This window comes from Amphiura filiformis, unplaced genomic scaffold (assembly GCF_039555335.1).
Source record: "Amphiura filiformis unplaced genomic scaffold, Afil_fr2py scaffold_39, whole genome shotgun sequence".
NCBI classification, from domain to species: Eukaryota; Metazoa; Echinodermata; class Ophiuroidea; order Amphilepidida; family Amphiuridae; genus Amphiura; species Amphiura filiformis.
In genome coordinates this window covers 488,516-505,902 of record NW_027305503.1, presented here as the reverse complement: position 1 = coordinate 505,902, position 17,387 = coordinate 488,516, and the positions used below count along the sequence as shown (strand labels likewise).

Below are 17,387 nucleotides of genomic sequence, written 5' to 3'. Positions count from 1 at the left end.
CCCATCTCATGAAATACTTTCAGCTTGTAAACAAAGCTAAATAATTGCATCACTCCTCTTCAACATCTACATACACGACCAACCAACAAGTGAGAACACTGTTCGATTCATCTATGCTGACGATCTCGGTATTGGAGCTCAAGATCTAGATTTCACAGTTGTGGAAGAACGCTTCTCTAAAGCTCTGGATGAACTCACACCATCCTATGAGGATAACCACCTGCGAGCCAACCCATCAAAGACACAGGTGTGTGCCTTCCATTTACGCAGCTGTGAAGCCAAACGCCATCTCAAAGTCACCTGTTTTGGTACAGCACTTGAACACTGTGAACACCATGTGTATCTTACTCTGGATAGGTGTCTCTCCTATACGAATCATGTTGAGAAGACAAAGATGAAAGTCAGTACAAGAAACAACATCTTGAGTAAGCTCACCGGAACAAGCCGGGGTGCTAGTGCTCACAATCCGAAGGTAACGCCTCTGGCTCTATGCTACTCAACAGCAGAGTACGCATGCAATGTATGGGAGAGAAGGTGGATCCAGCCCTGAATGCTAGCTGTCGCCTGATAACAGGATGTCTTCGAGCAACACAAACTGAGAGCATACACACCCTAGCAGGTATAGCGCCACCAGATGCTAGACGTAACGTAGCAAGTATGAAAGAACGCCAGCGCCAAGCCACTGATGTAAGACATCCCCTGTTTGGACATGTCCCTCCAGTAAGTCGTCTGAAGTCCAGAGATAGCTTCCTCAACAGTGTAACTCCTCTTAATCACCCACAAATTTCGAATATTCCTGTTGGTGAAAAACTACCATCTGGTGCATATGCAAGTTGGGTTGAATGGAAATACCTCAATAGGTTAAGGAAGATGTAAAGTCAACCTCAGCAATGGGGATGTCGAAAGAATACAGATGTAACCTGCGATTGTGGAACATAACCACAAACAATGGATCACCTACTGTGTTGCATTCAACTGGAGCAAACATGCACAACTGCTGACTTAGCAGTTTACAATGGAAATGCTGAAAAATGTGTGCAGCACTGGCGGAAACACATTTTAATCTTTCGTTACCAGTATTTCACTATTTTTAATAGGGGCCAAATGATTTGCTTCATCCTCCCAAATTTGAGCCCCTGAAAATTGGGCCCTACTCCATCTATTCCTGTGGTAAATCCGTAAGTCTTATGATAAGCTATTTGCTGCACTCCAGGGATAGGCGCGTGCATCATTTTGTAACTTGTGTAATTTACTGACCTGTACTTAAATCTAATTAGTTAGAATTACAAGCTCCACATAATTCCCCCACATTCCCCAGGGAATGGACTGGGGAAGTACTTGAATATTACACAAGTTCCACATCACGATTGATCTCGGTGTTTCAGTTGTCCACATATATGAGTGGTAAAAAGTTTCAATTCCTCCTGTACGACTATATTAGGCATGTGCACAGATGCTCTGGACGGAAAAGATAGATTCATGTCCCATACGTTTAAAAACCAGATCCCTGATCCCTGAAATATTTGTTCCATTAAGACCCCAAATTGATAATACATATAGTCACTCCAACCCCATCGTGTAAATGCTGCACGATGTTCGCGAAAGTGGGGCCCTTTGACAATGATCGGAACGTTCGGACATCTCAGTCTTAATCGACTAACAGCTTCTCTTAATTTGATATATCTTTGAGTTAGACTATCCGAGTCCATTGTTGAAAATGAGCCCATGGACTCAACTCAATGATCAGGTAAGCGCACTCGTGGGTTTGTATTGAGTCTAATATATCTGCAAAATATATAAACAACTTATTGGGAATACGGGTTCCCGTGATTGTTTGTGGATGGAATCGGAGTCTTACAGAAAGGTTCAGCTCTTTGTAGTAATCTTCGAAAAAGAAATTGTGAAATTCATGTCGATGACTCATTTGATTTAGACTGAAAAGTTTTCCTATGTTATGAGCCCATTGTCTGGACGTGGAATCACCTAATAACATCAGGTGTTTGTTTCGTAAGCATTCCCTCATATCACTTGAATTAGTCCACTGTTTATCTTCATATAAGAGCGATGTCCATGTGTAATTAAACCAATATCCGTGGCTTGGATACGACCATGATGATGGTAAGGTCGAGTTGTACTTTTCTTTATTAGATGTTGGTATCCAATAGTTGGAGTCTGAAAAAAGAAACAAAGAACCACCATACGCCTGTTTTATGATTCGAAGAGAAACACATACATGCATGACACTCCCATTGGGTTTCTAACTCTTAACTCTGCAGTTAAAGTCATGTTTTCAACATTTCCATAAAATATATTTGTATTTCATTCTATGGTTAATTTTCACCATCAAATGTATCAGTTTTTAATTTTCAACAGAACAGGCAAAACAAAGAAAACCTGATATTTGTAACGTACATAAATGATAAGACAGATATTACATACATTTACATACAATAAGAAAAATAATTAGATGTCAGATACAATCTCTAAAAGCTCAAAATATTTTACACACACTTGCATAGTTCATATATTTGGGCGGTATCTATCACTATAAAAACAAGTAACCTATACAAGTTTAACAATGCATTTTACCTTTTATAACAATCGTTTTTGGACCTTTCGTCAATCGCTTGTTGAAGTATTTGCTGTGAACATATAATTGAAGTAAATATCAAGTTACATGACAAAATACGTTCATTGTTATAGCAGGAAATTATATTATATACATCATGGACAAAAGTTTTGAATAGTTTTATTTTTGGTTTCAAATGCAGTTTTCAATCATATTAGGAACTAGCCTTGATCAAGTCTTCCTCCTTACTTTTTCTCTATTCATGCTCTTCTTAGGACCCACAGTCGAATTATCATATACTGGACTCCCTCAAGATTTTTAGTCAGGTCAGAATTTTTGTGTAGGCTGGCAACATGAGCTACGGAGGAAGCATACCTTGTGGGCATGGTGTGCAGTTTGCTCAAACATTACCCCTGCAGTGCACAGTATGCCTGGGGTAAAGTATGATAAGAAAGTCCACTATCTAGGGATTCAAATGTCAAATAGATTTTCACTAAGTTATGATGGTAATAATTATTTTGAAAGAATAGATAACTTCAAAACTTTGGAAAGAAATCAAAATTTTTGGAAGATGTGGCAAAGCTTCCATGAATTTTACATTCACTAACTATATGGATGCCAAAGGACTTGAAACAAGTCTAATTAGGAACATGATTATTGTTCTGGAGTAGTGCTCAGTTGAACTTGATAGAGGTTAGCCATGTTCTATAAGCTGCATATCCTATCAACGACTGCTATACCTTGTTTAGGATTTTCAAAAGAAGTACTTGCTTGTGCCACCATGACTGTTTCAAAATAGCCCGCCAAAGTCATGCAGGTAACTCCGAGGTCGTGCATTGAATTGGGTTGAATGAGGAATACTACGGGAACCAGCACCTTTTGTTAGAAGTCACACATGAATGAAGTGGATAACCTCTATTGAAAGATACATTTAAAATGTCCTTTGATGTTTGCATCACACAGTTTGTCAATTAAACAAAGAATTACCCGAGGAAGCGCATTGCAACATGTATAATGGAAGGGTCACACATCGCAACACTTTTTGACGGTCTCTTTGTATCACAAAATGAGATTAAAGACACTAGCAAACTTTATTGTTTAAACAAAAACTCGCTCACTGTGATATGTTCAGATAAGTCTCTTGCTTGAGAAAACACATCTCAATAAGATGTTTCAACCCCTTGCCAGCTCAATGTCATGCACGCGATGTAACATCCCTCGACCAGGTTTCCAAGGTTCCTTCTGGAATATCTCTTCGGCAAGCGATGAGGACGTGTCTAAGTTCCTGCAGCGTGATTGGTTGGTTGTTCATGTTACCTATCCTGCGGGATACTTCTGCCCATAAATTCTCTATAGGGTGCATATCAGGGCTCAAAGTCGACCAGTCAAGGTGTTCTACATTCTCATTTTCTATGCGCCGTGGTGTTGTCATCTTGGATCACGAAATTGTTTCCGAAGTCTCTTCTTGTAAACGGAAGCATTGTATCAAGAACATGCACTTGAATATATGAATACAAAAGCCACCTAAGTCCATACTTTGGCCAAATTGAGTTAAGCATGGGAAATTGTTGCTATACATAGGCCTGTCATATGCATGAAAGAACAACTCAAATTCATTCTCTGTGTCTATTGGGCATGTGAAAAATAGCATGTATGAAAGAATCACCCAATTCCATGATTTGAGTCTTGTAACACATTGATTGAAATCCAGTATGTATAAAAGTCCACTTGTAACACAAGTCCAAAATTTAAAATGAACCCCACGAAGTCCTTGAAATGCTAATCGTCATACCTAATACAGGTTAATCCACTCATTTGCACGTCAAACTTACCATATTGACCAGGTAAATCTAACTGAAGGAATTAAAATGATACACGGGTTTTTCTCTCAAAATAACTTCGCCTGGACTTAGGTGGCTTTTGTATTCATGTATTCAATTATTGGTCCTGGTTCATGTGTCCTTCTAGCATGTAGAGGTGTGATTTCGACCTACTAAGAAATGCTGTGATCTCACCATCGACCCAATACACACATATGTACACGTAACACATTGTGTCAATACGGCCGTATTGGCACGGTAAATGTTGTGCTGGATGGATATTCTGCATTACAGTAAATGTATGGGTACGGTGTACCCCGTTGTCAAATTACCGTATTTCTTACCGTATTTTCAACGTAGTGAATAAATATTTGAGGCAATATAACACTACAGAATATTAAAACTAGTATTTTTAGAAGTTACATTTCAATGTAGTTACATCAAGGTTAATTTAAAAAAATATTTTAGAGACAGCACGTCAACCTTAAGGTTACTCATTGTTGTTTGTTGATGCTGGGGCCCAGTATCAACCAAAAACATCAAGCCAATATATTCAACAAAATGATACTCAACAGGATCAGGCCTGAAGTAGACAAAGTTCTTAGGATCAACCAGAATGGTTTCAGGGTTGGCCGAACAACAGTAAGCTACATACTGGCCCTAAGGAGGATCATAGAAGGAGTGAAGGCTAAAAACCTGCCTGCAATAATAACCTTCATAGACTTCAGGAAAGCCTTTGATACCATTCATAGAGGAAAGATGCTGCAAATTCTCAAGGCCTATGGAATCCCTAATCAACTTGTGCAAGGATGTATGAAAATACCAAGGCAAAAGTAGTTTCACCAGATGGAGAAACTGAACCGTTTGATATTCTTGCTGGTGTACTGCAAGGAGACACACTTGCCCCATACCTCTTTGTGGTGGTATTGGACTATGCATTGAGGGAGGCAGTTGAAGGCAAAGAAGAGCAGCTTGGAATCCAGCTGGAGAAGAGAAGAAGTAGACGGATCGGACCTGAAGTGCTAACAGATTTAGACTTTGCAGACGACATAGCCCTATTGTCTGAGGAAATCCACCAAGCACAAGAGCTACTGCAAAGGGTTGAATCATCTGTTGGAAAAGTAGGCCTCAAAATGAACGCTTCAAAAATTAAGTTCATGTCTTTCAACCACAATCAACATATATCTATACAGACAAACAATGACACCAAACTAGAAGAGGTGAGCGATTTCAAGTATCTGGGTGCATGGATGGTTAGTACGGAAAAAGATGTAAAAACACGCAAAGCAGCTGCATGGAGAGCATGTAACAGCCTTGACAAAATCTGGAGGTCAACTCTCCCAAAGTAATTCAAGAGCCGTTTATTTGCTGCTACCGAATCCGTTCTAACCTATGGATTTGAAGCGTGGAATATGTCTCCCAGACTATGTAAAGAACTTGATGGTTGCTACACAAGAATGCTTAGATCAGTATACAACATCAATTTGAAGCAGCACATCGCGAACAAAGAGCTATATGGTGACCTACCGAAACTTTCACAGAAGATTAGAGAGAACACGTTTCGCTGGGCACGCATACAGAAGCAAAAACGAACCTGTAGCTAAGCTGATCCATTGGACACCAAAACATGGAAACAGAAAACCTGGTAGACCCCCTCTAACATACGTGGATGTATTGAAACAGGACACTGGACTGGATGTTATGGATTTAGGAACGGCCATGCAGGACAGAAGGGTTTGGCGTGCTGTTGTAGTTCGAGGACACCACTCATCTTAAGCAACTAAGCAAGTAAGCAATACAGAATATCCCAGCACGACATTTACCGTGCCAATACGACCGTATTGACACAATGTATTACGTGTATATATGTGTGTATCGGGTGCACCACCATGTCTCGGAGTCCAGGCAGGATACAGTCCTCAAGCAGGACTTGACCGACCTGTCTTCGGACCTTGAATCGGCCATCTTGTCTGCAGAGGAGGAACCGGGCCTCGTCACTGAAGATCACATTACGCCAGTGGCCTATTAACAAATTCCTATGTCTCTGTGACCAAAACTAGCGAGCAGGACGATGGCTTTGCAGAATTATTGGCTTTCTTCACAAGTTCCCTGGTAACAGGCGCGTTTATGGACCTAGGCCATTCTGTTCGTGATGCAGGCTTCTCGCGGCCATTACGGCAAAGTCTCTGGAGAGATCGGTCTTCCCTGGCGGTTGTCTTTCGGGGCTGACCTGACCGTGGTCTAGGTGTAGTAGTTCCGGTCTCTCGACGTCTTTTCAACATTTTAGAAGCTGTAGCTTTTGTAATTCCTAAAGCGGCACCAATATCCTTGATTAAACGTAAGACAATGACATGGGCGTATAGATCTGTGCTCAACTCGTACCCCATGATCAGAAATATCGTATACAACAGACAGATGCAACAGAGTTGAGCTGGTTTCTTCACACCGTTCACACCGTAATGCAAAAGCCAATAAGTATAACCTTGAATCATATAGACTAGGAGCCCCGACGATTTATTCAGCTGAGAAGAGACAAAAGGTTTGATGGCCTGGTTATGTTAGTATAGGCCCAAGATTCAATATTCTATATTGCTGCCGGGTCACAGCCTGTACGGGCAGCCTGGGGTTCACAAAATAGGGGGCCAAAAAATGCATTTATTCAGCTCAAGAGAGACATGGACAAAACTTGTTGGATATCACTCCCAGGAGGATACTTATCATGCCTATAGCAATGACAGCAATTTTGGCCTGTACGGGGGCCCAGACAGTTAGCCCCAAAGGGGCCCGCCCATATGGTATTATTCAGCTGAAGAGAGACAAGGACGAATCGTTTTGCATTGGAACTATTACACTTTGGGGTGCACAAAAATACCAATGACAGCAACTTTTTCCTGTACGGGGGCCCAGACAGTAGCCTCAAAGGGCCCAATGCCCCATAGCTGATTTATTCAGCTGAAGAGAGACATGGATGAATCTTTTTGCATTGTAACTATTACACATTGGGGTTTACAAAAATATAATGATAGCAATTTTTTCCTGTACAGGGGCCCAGACAGTAGCCTCAAGGGGCCCGATGCCCCATAACCGGGTATTCAGCTGAAGGAAGACATGGATAAATCTTTTTGCATTGGAACTATTACACATTGTGATGCACAAAATACCAATGACAGCAACTTTTTTCCTGTACGGGGCCCAGACAGTAGCCTCAAAGGGCCCGATGTCCCATAGCAGGTTATTCAGCTGAAGGAAAAAATGGATGAATCTTTTTGCATTGTAACTATTACACATTGGGGTTTACAAAAATATAATGACAGCAACTTTTTCCTGTACCCCGATGTCCCATAGCAGGTTATTCAGCTGAAGGAAGACATGCATAAATATTTTTGCATTGGAACTATTACCAATGACAGCAAATTGTTCCTGTGCGGGGGCCCAGACAGTAGCCTCAAAGGTCCTAATGTCCCATAACTGATTTTTCCAATTGTCCAAATGGCCCAAAGTCCCATAACTGATTTTTCCAATGTTGTCATCTTCCAAGAGAGAACTACACCAGGAATGCTTATCTTAATAAGGGTGAAATTAGACTCCGAAGATGACCGCGCAGCTGAAGAGACACATGGACGAATCTTTTGAATTGTAACTATTACCCATTGGGTATACAAAATACCAATGACACCAACTTTTTCCTGTACGGGGGCCCAGACGGTAGCCTCAATGGGCCCAATATCCCATAACTGGTTATTCAGCTGAAGAGACATATGGATGGATCTTGTTGAATTGGAACTATTGTACATTGGGGTCTACACAAATACCAAGGATAGCAACTTTTTCCTGTACGGGGGCCCAGACAGTAGCCTCAAAGGGTTTAATGTCCCAAACTGGTTGTTCAGCCAAATAGACACATGGATGGATCTTTTTGAATTGGAACTATTGCATATTGACACGTTATGGGACATCGGGCCCTTTGAGACTACTGTCTGGGTCCCCGAATAGGAAAAAGTTGCTGTCATTGGTATTTTTGTAAACCTCAATATGCAATAGTTCCATTTTTTTTAATGATGTTTCACATAAATACAATGGTTTTAATATTATAATAATTTATTCTTTTGAATTTCCATGCAGATATGTTTATGTATATATGTATATATTTGTTGTTGAAGTTGGTAATATTGCCATCAGTGGGTCACCGTAGCTTAGGAACAACAAGTGTGAAGGGTAAAGCATCAGACATGTGAAATAAGATCCTTATGCACGCTGCTCTTGAAGGATGGTGCTCCGTTGTCAGATATGTCTCCGACTACCCCATCTGGTAGGCTATTCCAAAACGTGAACTGAAGTGTGGATGAAGGTCCTGCCAGTAGGTATGGTTCTCGAAACTGGTACTGTGAGAGCATGGCAAGGTATGGACAGGCTTGAGCAGGTAGCCCTTCTGTCTACAAATGACTTTGGTAGCTGTGCCTTCAGATCTCGTGGGAACAAGCTGGTGTGCATTTTATGAAGGACTGTTGTTGCAGCCACTTGACGTTTTTGATGGAGAGATGTGATGTTCAGCTCTGTACTTGCTTCCTCTTCGCTCACGCTTATGATTCGAAGGTCCTTCCTCTCTGGATAGAGTCTAGTAATCCTAGAGTGGGTGTGCTGGCACTCATCTTAGACAGTGAGGCATATTCCATCACACTGCAAACTTTAGCCTTGTAAACAGTTGCTCTGCCTCTCTGACATCAAGTTTATTTGCAACTCTCCTCAGAGCACCCAACTTCTGTCCTGCTCTGTATGAGACGTTAGAATTGTGCTTTGTACAGTTCAGCTTGCTGTCGACTGCGACTCCCAGGATCTCCAGCTCCTCCTTCTCACCCAGTGTGGTGGTACCAAACAGAATATTTATCTTGGTTGGATTCCTCTTTCTTAATATTGCCATTGCCTTACCTTTCGATGTCTCGAAGGTCACCATTCGTCTGTCATGCCTCACAAACCTCACAAAACACGATGGAATCATCTGCGTAGATGTAGAATTGGGTTTCACACTAATCACCCAGGTCATCAACGAAGACAGAGAATAAAAGTGGGTTCAATATTGACCCCTAATGGAGGATGGCCAGATACAGACAACTTTGATGGAATGATCTGTCAGGTAGCTACTAATCCAGATGAGCAGCTTCCCGGATACTCCTTTTGCCATGATCAAAGTCCATTATGACAGACATTATTGAATGCTCCTTTGATATCCAGGGCAGTCAGACGCAGGTCGTTGCCTCTGTCCAGGAAGTTGGACCACTCTTGGGTCAGAATGGTAAAGATATCAGTTATATTGTGGTATGGCCTAAATCCAAACTGTCTGTCTGATATCAGTTGGTTTTCAAGGAGGTAATTCTGAAGTTGGTTCTGTACAACAGCCTCCTTGCTCTTGCTGATGATGCAGAGCAGAGGTACATAGATGAATTAGACTTCGCATCTCTTGTAAATAGGGATGAAAAATGCCGTCTTCCATTGGCTTCGAAAAACTCCCTTGGAGAAGCAAAGCTCAAACAGCATAGTGAGTGGTCTTGCCAGTTATGCGCTATATTCCCTCAGGACGCTTGCAATGATTTCATCAGGACCAGTAGCTTTATCTTTTCCTTTGAGCATGTTGCTGAAGCTGAACTTCAGGAGCAGATTTTTCTGTGCGAGGAAGCTAACATTTTATAGCGGCAAAGGTCTGGCAAAATGTTTCAGCTCTGACTTTTGATGTAGTGTAGACTTGACGCCCATTCTGCAGCACTGGTAAATCAACTCTGATGGGCATACCAGACAGGGTGTTAGAATTTATGGGCTATCGGGCCCTTTGAGGCTACTGTCTGGGCTCCCGTACAGGAAATTAGTTGCTGGCATTGTTTTTTTACAAACCCCAATGGGTAATACTTCCATTACAAAACGATTCATCCATGTGTTTCTTCAGCTGAATAACCAGTTACGGGACATCGGGCCCTTTCAGGCTACTGTCTGGGTCCATGTACAGGAAAAAGTGTGTAAACCCTAATCATGCTAATTATGGGTAATAGTTCTAAAAAAAAAGATTCATCCATGTGTCTCTTCAGCTGAATAAATCACTTATGTGACATCGGGCCTGATAATCTTCACAAACGTATCGGGGCTTTAAGGCAACTGTCTGGGCCCCCGTACAGGAAAAAGTTGCTGTCATTGGTATTTTTTAGACCTCAATGTGCAATAATTCCAATTCAAAAAATCCACTCACGTGTCTATTTTTCTTCAGTTGAATAACAAGTTATGGGATATTGGGCCCTTTGAGGCTATTGTCTGGGCCCATGTACAGGAAAAGGTTGCTGGCATTGGTATTTTGTTGACCCCCATGTACAAAAGAAAAAAAAAAAAAAGATCCTCCCACGTGTCTCTTCAGCTGAATAACAAGTTATGGGATATTGGGGCCCTTGAGGCTACTGTATGGGGCCCCGTACAGGAAAAAGCTGCTGTCCTTTGTATTTTTGTAATCCCCAATGGGTAATAGTTCAAATTCAAAAAGATTCATCCATGTGTCTCTTCAGCTGAATAACCAGTTATGGGGCACCGGGCCCTTTGAAGCTACTGTCTGTGCCCCGTACAGGAAAAAGTTGCTGTCATGTAGTGTCATTAGTATTTTTGTAATCCCCAATGGGTAATAGTTGCAATGCAAAAAGATTCATCCATTTCTTCCTTCAGCTGAATAACCTGTTATGGGGCATCGGACCCTTTGAGGCTACTGTCTAGACCCCAGTACAGGAAAAAGTTGCTGTCATTGGTATTTTTGTGCACCCCAAAGTGTAATAGTTCCAATGCAAAAAGATTCATCCTTGTCTCTCTTCAGCTGAATAACACCATATGGGCGGGCCCCTTTGGGGCTACTGTCTGGGCCCCCGTACAGGCCAAAATTGCTGTCATTGCTATAGGCATGATACGTATCCTCCCGGGAGTGATATCCAACAAGTTTTGTCCATGTCTCTTTTGAGCTGAATAAATGTACTTTTTGGCCCCCTATTTTGTGACCCACATAACCAGGCCATCAAACCTGTTGTCTCTTCTCAGCTGAATAAATCGTCTGGGCTCCTAGTCTGATATCACTAAATAACTGCGAAAATGATGCCCGATGGTTCATTGACCAGACATAAGAAGCCATTGTCCTACATTACGTATTGTGTGATATGGGATGGAACCTAAGACCTGACCAGAAATATGTGATACATTTTGCATGGCTGACTGGTCATTGATGGTAAGAAACCTGCACTTAAAAAGAGGGCTATGTAAAAAATAAAAATATTCCAAAATTTTTGTCCATGACTGTATAAGGCATGTTTGCGTGAAAAGGATATTTTTGAGGGGTGTGGGGGTGCAGCTATGGGAGGGGTATATGTTAAAATTGTTGGGGGAGGGGAGGGAGAGATGCAGGAACTAATAAAGAGAGTGGGGGGGAGAGGTGAAGATGTGAGACGAAATGAGAGATGGAATGAGAGCTGTTAAAGGTAGAGGAGAGGAGAGGACGGAGAGGAGAGGAGAGGAGAGGAGAGGAGAGGAGAGGAGAGGAGAGGAGAGGAGAGGGATGTACCACGGTTGTTTGATGTATATAGAATTGGCTTCATTATTAACTAAATGAAAACTATAGATGGCGCTATTTATCATAAATCATATTACTTTATTTGCAAGGGGCAGGTGATTAATATTGCCATTAAAACAGCTGGAATAGGTGAAACAAGCAACAAGGAAATTTTATAAACACATTTAAGCAAACAATAAAAGGAGTTGTTTGTATTAAAATCTTAAAAGAGTAATTTCCAGTAACTAAATAGCGCCACCAATTTTGTCATTAATAGATACATTTTATATCCGAAAAAGCTATAAAAATGCTATAAAAGTGAATAATTTTGTAAAAGAGGGAAAATTAAAGTTGAGAATGACTCAAAGGCATCTGTATACATTAGTATGATATCACATTTAGCTGTTCAGGCCTAAAATTTGGTTGTACATGATGTTTTGTTTGATAAACTAATAAATGACCCCATCAAACAACCGTGGTACATAAATAAAAGATATAACATATATATTTCATTTTAATCTTCCCAGATTACTTACCTTTGAAAGTAATCCTCGTAACCTGCAGCTGATTTTGCCGTCGCTGCATCCGTCTTTGATGCATCAATGGCTATTATATCGAGTGGACGACATCGTCTATCTTTTGGAGGTCTACAAACAAATGTGTAATTTCCTAAACCGTTTGGCGATGGAAATTCACAAAGTGTTTTTATATTGGTGTCGTTTGATCTAGTTATCCAACATGAAGTATAAAATTTATTTGCTTTGTTTTTCAAATGCGACAAAATTGTAAAATTTTTATATGTTGCGCTCCAAAATACTTTAGGACCAATATCCCACAAGGTATCGTTCATAAACTCCACTGCCTTGCTGGGATGAACGAGGGTAACGTTGATTTCAGCAGTGCCACTCCACGCCGCATAGAAATACACACTGTATGTCCCATTCTCATGATCAATGACTCTCCCGGCGGTACTTGCCTCATGTGGATCATTAGCCGACATTGTAGCAAACCAAAAGTCCCCGCCAGATGACATCAATTGCTGCGACTCACTACGAGCTTCAATGGCAACATGTATGAAGGAACCCTTCGTTATCCGTTTACCTGATTTGATCAATCGGTAATTGGAGAACTCCGGGTTTGTGACAACATCAAATTTCCTTGGAATTGTTTGAGTTACAGCATGTTCGATACCAGATGTGGTGTTACTTTTCAGCTGTGGTGTTGGTATGGTCATAGTGGTCACCGTTAATGCTAATCGTACCTTTGGTTGAATGCCTCTTGTGTACGCAGTAGTGTTGCTGTTAACCTAAATGTTTAAGAGTGATATCAAATACATAAGTGATGAGTGATGATAGTTAATACTAATTTATTACAAAGTGAATATTGTATAAACTAGTACAGGACCACGTATACTGGAATAGTAATCTGCATTTTGTAATAAAACATTTATTTATTATTTTTTTTTTTATTTATTTACATAACTGGCTAAAATAAACACCTCAAATAAAGAAAGTCCGCAGTCATGTAACCCGCCCAGATAACATATACTTATTGGGCCAATATTGGCAAAAAGTTGCATTGGCATTACATCAGTATAATTGGGCCAATATTGGTTCACCATTCATTGGCAGCTGCTCTCGGGCCAATAATACACCAATCATTGGTTTATTGTTGGCCTTTTATATATCGTTTGATTGGCATTACATCAGTATATAATATTGGGCCAATCTTGGCTTTCAATTGGCAATTTTTACATTGGCATCATGTTGGCAGCCAATACAGGTTATCACACCAATTTCGGTAACAAATTGGGTAACATATGGTAACAAATAATTATTGTGATGAGTACTAGTGTTTGGAAGACCTTATTTAAATCCTAAATATTATACTAAGTTGAAATAATAGGAAACAAAACCACGGATGATAAAACGCAGGGCAAACGCTATTTAACACCACGGATTATTTATTTTAAAGAAAATACACAAGAAGTTTCGGCAATTTCAATTCTAAGACCATACTTTTAAAGATAATTTCTAAAGTACGTGTCACCATGCTATCAAATACTCTTGATGGCTATTCAACACCACGGTGATGAGTCGCTAGTGTTCCTCTCTTACCGCGAAGCGGGCAAGAGATGATACATATCGTATTTTCCCGAGCCACTAACGTCCAAAAATTAAAGTAATCCATTGCATCAATATTGGCCCAATACTAAAATTACATATTGTTAAAACATTGGCAGCCAATTGTTTGCCAATGAGAAATAGGTACAGGCCCAATGTTGGTTCAATAACTGTGACAGGGTTTGGGCCAAGCTGGGGCCAACATTGGCCCAAGCCCAATATTGAGCCAACCTTGGGCCCATGAGCAAAACATGATTGGCCCAATATTGTCAGCCAATGTTGGGCCAATTGAACTCAAACATTGGCCCTTCATTGGGCCACCATTGCCATGCTATCTGGGCGTCCTACACCAAAACCTGATCTTAGAGATTGACACCAGTATATGAAATTTGGTGCATTTTCAAAAGTTACAAATTAAAAACGGACCACGCGGACCTGTAGAGGTAAATGGGAGAGCGAGACCATTGACATAGCCCGAAACAAACGCTAGGTCATATCGATCGCATCGTGCCCTAGTATCCATCAGCAAAGCACTGTAGCAATCAATGCGTTTTAAATTAACAATTGAATAAAGCGCGCACTTGGGATAGTCGACAGGGGCCGATCGTGGGCAAGCAAGCTTGACCATATTGCCACGCTAAGCAATTGCGACCGCGTGCTTCGTTTTGATTTGCAACTTTTGAAAATGCACCAAATGCCATAAACTGGTATCAACCTTTCACATTACATCACTTCCTGGGGTTTTTCCTGATGGTGCAATAATTGACAGAATATTGAGTAATACGGAAAATCCCCTATGATATTAATAACTCTGATTCAGTTTGTTTTGATCACCTGATGAATGAAAGGGAATTCCCCCAGAACATGCCATAACACAAAAACTATTGCGTGATTGCTTCCAAGGTGTTTTCCCTTGTCTCACACTTCTCATGACATACATTCAGCTTGTAAACAAAGTTAAATAATTAAATTAAATTACTGAGGGCACATCACACAGTACACAAAAGGGTTGTGGCGAAGTGTTGCGCAATAGAATACCCTCTATATTGCAAAATATCTTATTATTTACTTCCAGAAATTCATCAATGTCAATGATTGTCTCCTCTATCTTTGAATCGATTTGCTTATATATTTAGGAGAAAGCAGCGCAAGAAGATAAGTAATATGAGAAAGCAGCATCGTTTTCGTGTGAGGATTTCATACGCAAGGATATTTATAAACGCAATAGGTGAAGAGAGAATGGCCAAAAAGTGCTCTAAAAAAGGGGGAACTGGCAACTACCGTGCTACCAGCTAATTTTGGTATTTTTGTAAAGTATGGGTCCTTACCAACTCCCAGATATAAAATTGCCCAAAATATCTGTGGGGGAACATGCTGGAATGACGTCATCAAAATGGCCGCCCAAAATTACAATTTATAGCACATGGCTTTATTTCATTAGTTTTTGAAACATTTTGAGTTACTTAAAGTTCCAATATGTTATATATTCAATTTGTAAACATGCCTTACTTATCTAGAGTTAATGTAGACACATTGAAACATCAGAAATGATAGAGGGCGCTCTCAATATGGCCGCCAAGTAGCCAATTATGAAGTACATGATTTAAACAGATAAAACATGGCAAAACTTACTCCCTTTTACTTAATATGATATTTATATTCTTTGTAGATGTTTGGTATATGGTATAATGCTCTATTTATCCCATATAAACTTTTTCACTTTGCACATTATATTATTTATTAACCAATATCTGATTATTAAAATGTTTAGCTTAACTATTATTTGGATGTTAACGGCAATATATATACATACTTAAAAACTGTAATACGCACTATTTACAATTCAAGTTGAAAACTAATAAAATACAACAAGGTTGCCAGACAGACACACCCCACTCCACACCCCACCCCACTCACTCCCATCCCCTATACACATTCACGTATAATCGCCTCCAAACGGAACGGATACATTTCTTTAAAAGGGCATATCTTCAAAAGTTATGAGCCGATTGAAATGATTGTTTCGGTTTAGTAAAGCTAACGGGTAAAGGCTGCATTATATACCAACATTATACTTGATCAAGTTTTCTGAAATAGGAGGGGCCTCCTTGTTTTCGAGATACCCTGTACATGCATATGCGGTCGTTTGCAGACCTCCAGAAACCAAGGACGGTCTCACATTGCAGAGTGGTCCGCGGTTTGAATGTGAAATGCGAGTGTGTGTTCCCCGTTTGTTGCCAAACACCTATGCATCCCATACACAACCACTACACACAGCCGCGTGCAGCTTTTTAAAGTTGCTTTGTAAAATCTTTCTAGCTAAGAAAGCTGGATGAAATTGCTGAGACTGACCAGGTGGAGAATAACGAACATGAGGAGGACAAGAAAAAATGAAGATCAAATACTTCATAAGTCGTCAAATGATGTGAGACGTCGATACATTAAACTAGCTGAATGCCTTATCTACTGCAGTCGCCGCGGTAAGAAGCAGGTAATACTACCGTTTCACATTGGGCTCATACCCCAACTGCCTCATGAGTATGGCAGCAGCAGCTTAATTAAAATTCGTAATGCTTATAGTATGTGTGCTATCTATGATGAGCTTCGCAGATTTTAAACAGCGACAACAAAAGAACAGGTAGCATATGCTGCAAATGATGTGTATGTACCACCACGACTTCTGCCCAAGACAGCCTCTTCTGGCAGGAGGGTGATGACAATGAAAATATCAATGGAGACACTGTAGATAGAAAAACTTTACCACTAAATGGCAAGAGCAGAATTCCAAGAACATCCCTTGACGGGTAGACAAACAGAATCTACAAACTTTCAGCGTACAGAACACAGAAGTGCTTGGAGACTTCATTTTTCGCGAAACCGATAAATCGACCAGAACCAAAGCGGATGCCTAAGAGCAGCTTGACCAGTTTGAGCTATTTCATTGTTTAAAACACTTAGGAATTCTTACGTCAATTACCACATGGAAACTTACCAATCCAGAATGGTGTGCATTTTGTGCACTCGGGACGTTCCATTTTGGACAGGCTACCATGCAACAGTATCTCAATACAATCCAAATGCTGTTGCTGTAGCTACATATCCACCCATAATTGAGGCACCTCCTTTTGATATGAGAACAGTTTACACTACACTTAAGAGAAGAAAAGATCTGGCTGAAAAGTGTGGTCAATAATGTATTTTGGCTTTGGTTATAACAGTTGTATGCAGTGGCACAGGTGGTAAAGCTGAACAGAGACAGGAGTTTCCTTATCCTGTCATACGGCTAGGAGGATTTCACAATATTCATCCTTCTT

The 17,387-nt window shown here is 40.5% G+C and overlaps 1 protein-coding gene and 1 pseudogene across 1 annotated transcript in view; one reads left to right on the top strand and one right to left on the bottom strand.

The window, feature by feature from the left end:
• Window positions 1–1,690: 1,690 nt before the first annotated feature.
• The window catches only part of LOC140144085 (NXPE family member 3-like), a 43,085-nt gene continuing 27,388 nt past the window's right edge, over window positions 1,691–17,387 (bottom strand). The window contains exons 4-6 of the mRNA XM_072165921.1: window positions 12,487–13,256; window positions 2,590–2,642; window positions 1,691–2,172 (exon numbers count right to left, since the gene is read on the bottom strand). Of these exons, the coding sequence (XP_072022022.1) occupies window positions 1,691–2,172; window positions 2,590–2,642; window positions 12,487–13,256 (1,305 nt within the window). The remainder of the gene's footprint in view (window positions 2,173–2,589; window positions 2,643–12,486; window positions 13,257–17,387) is intronic.
• LOC140144104 (small nucleolar RNA U3) lies at window positions 13,959–14,057 on the top strand (annotated as a pseudogene).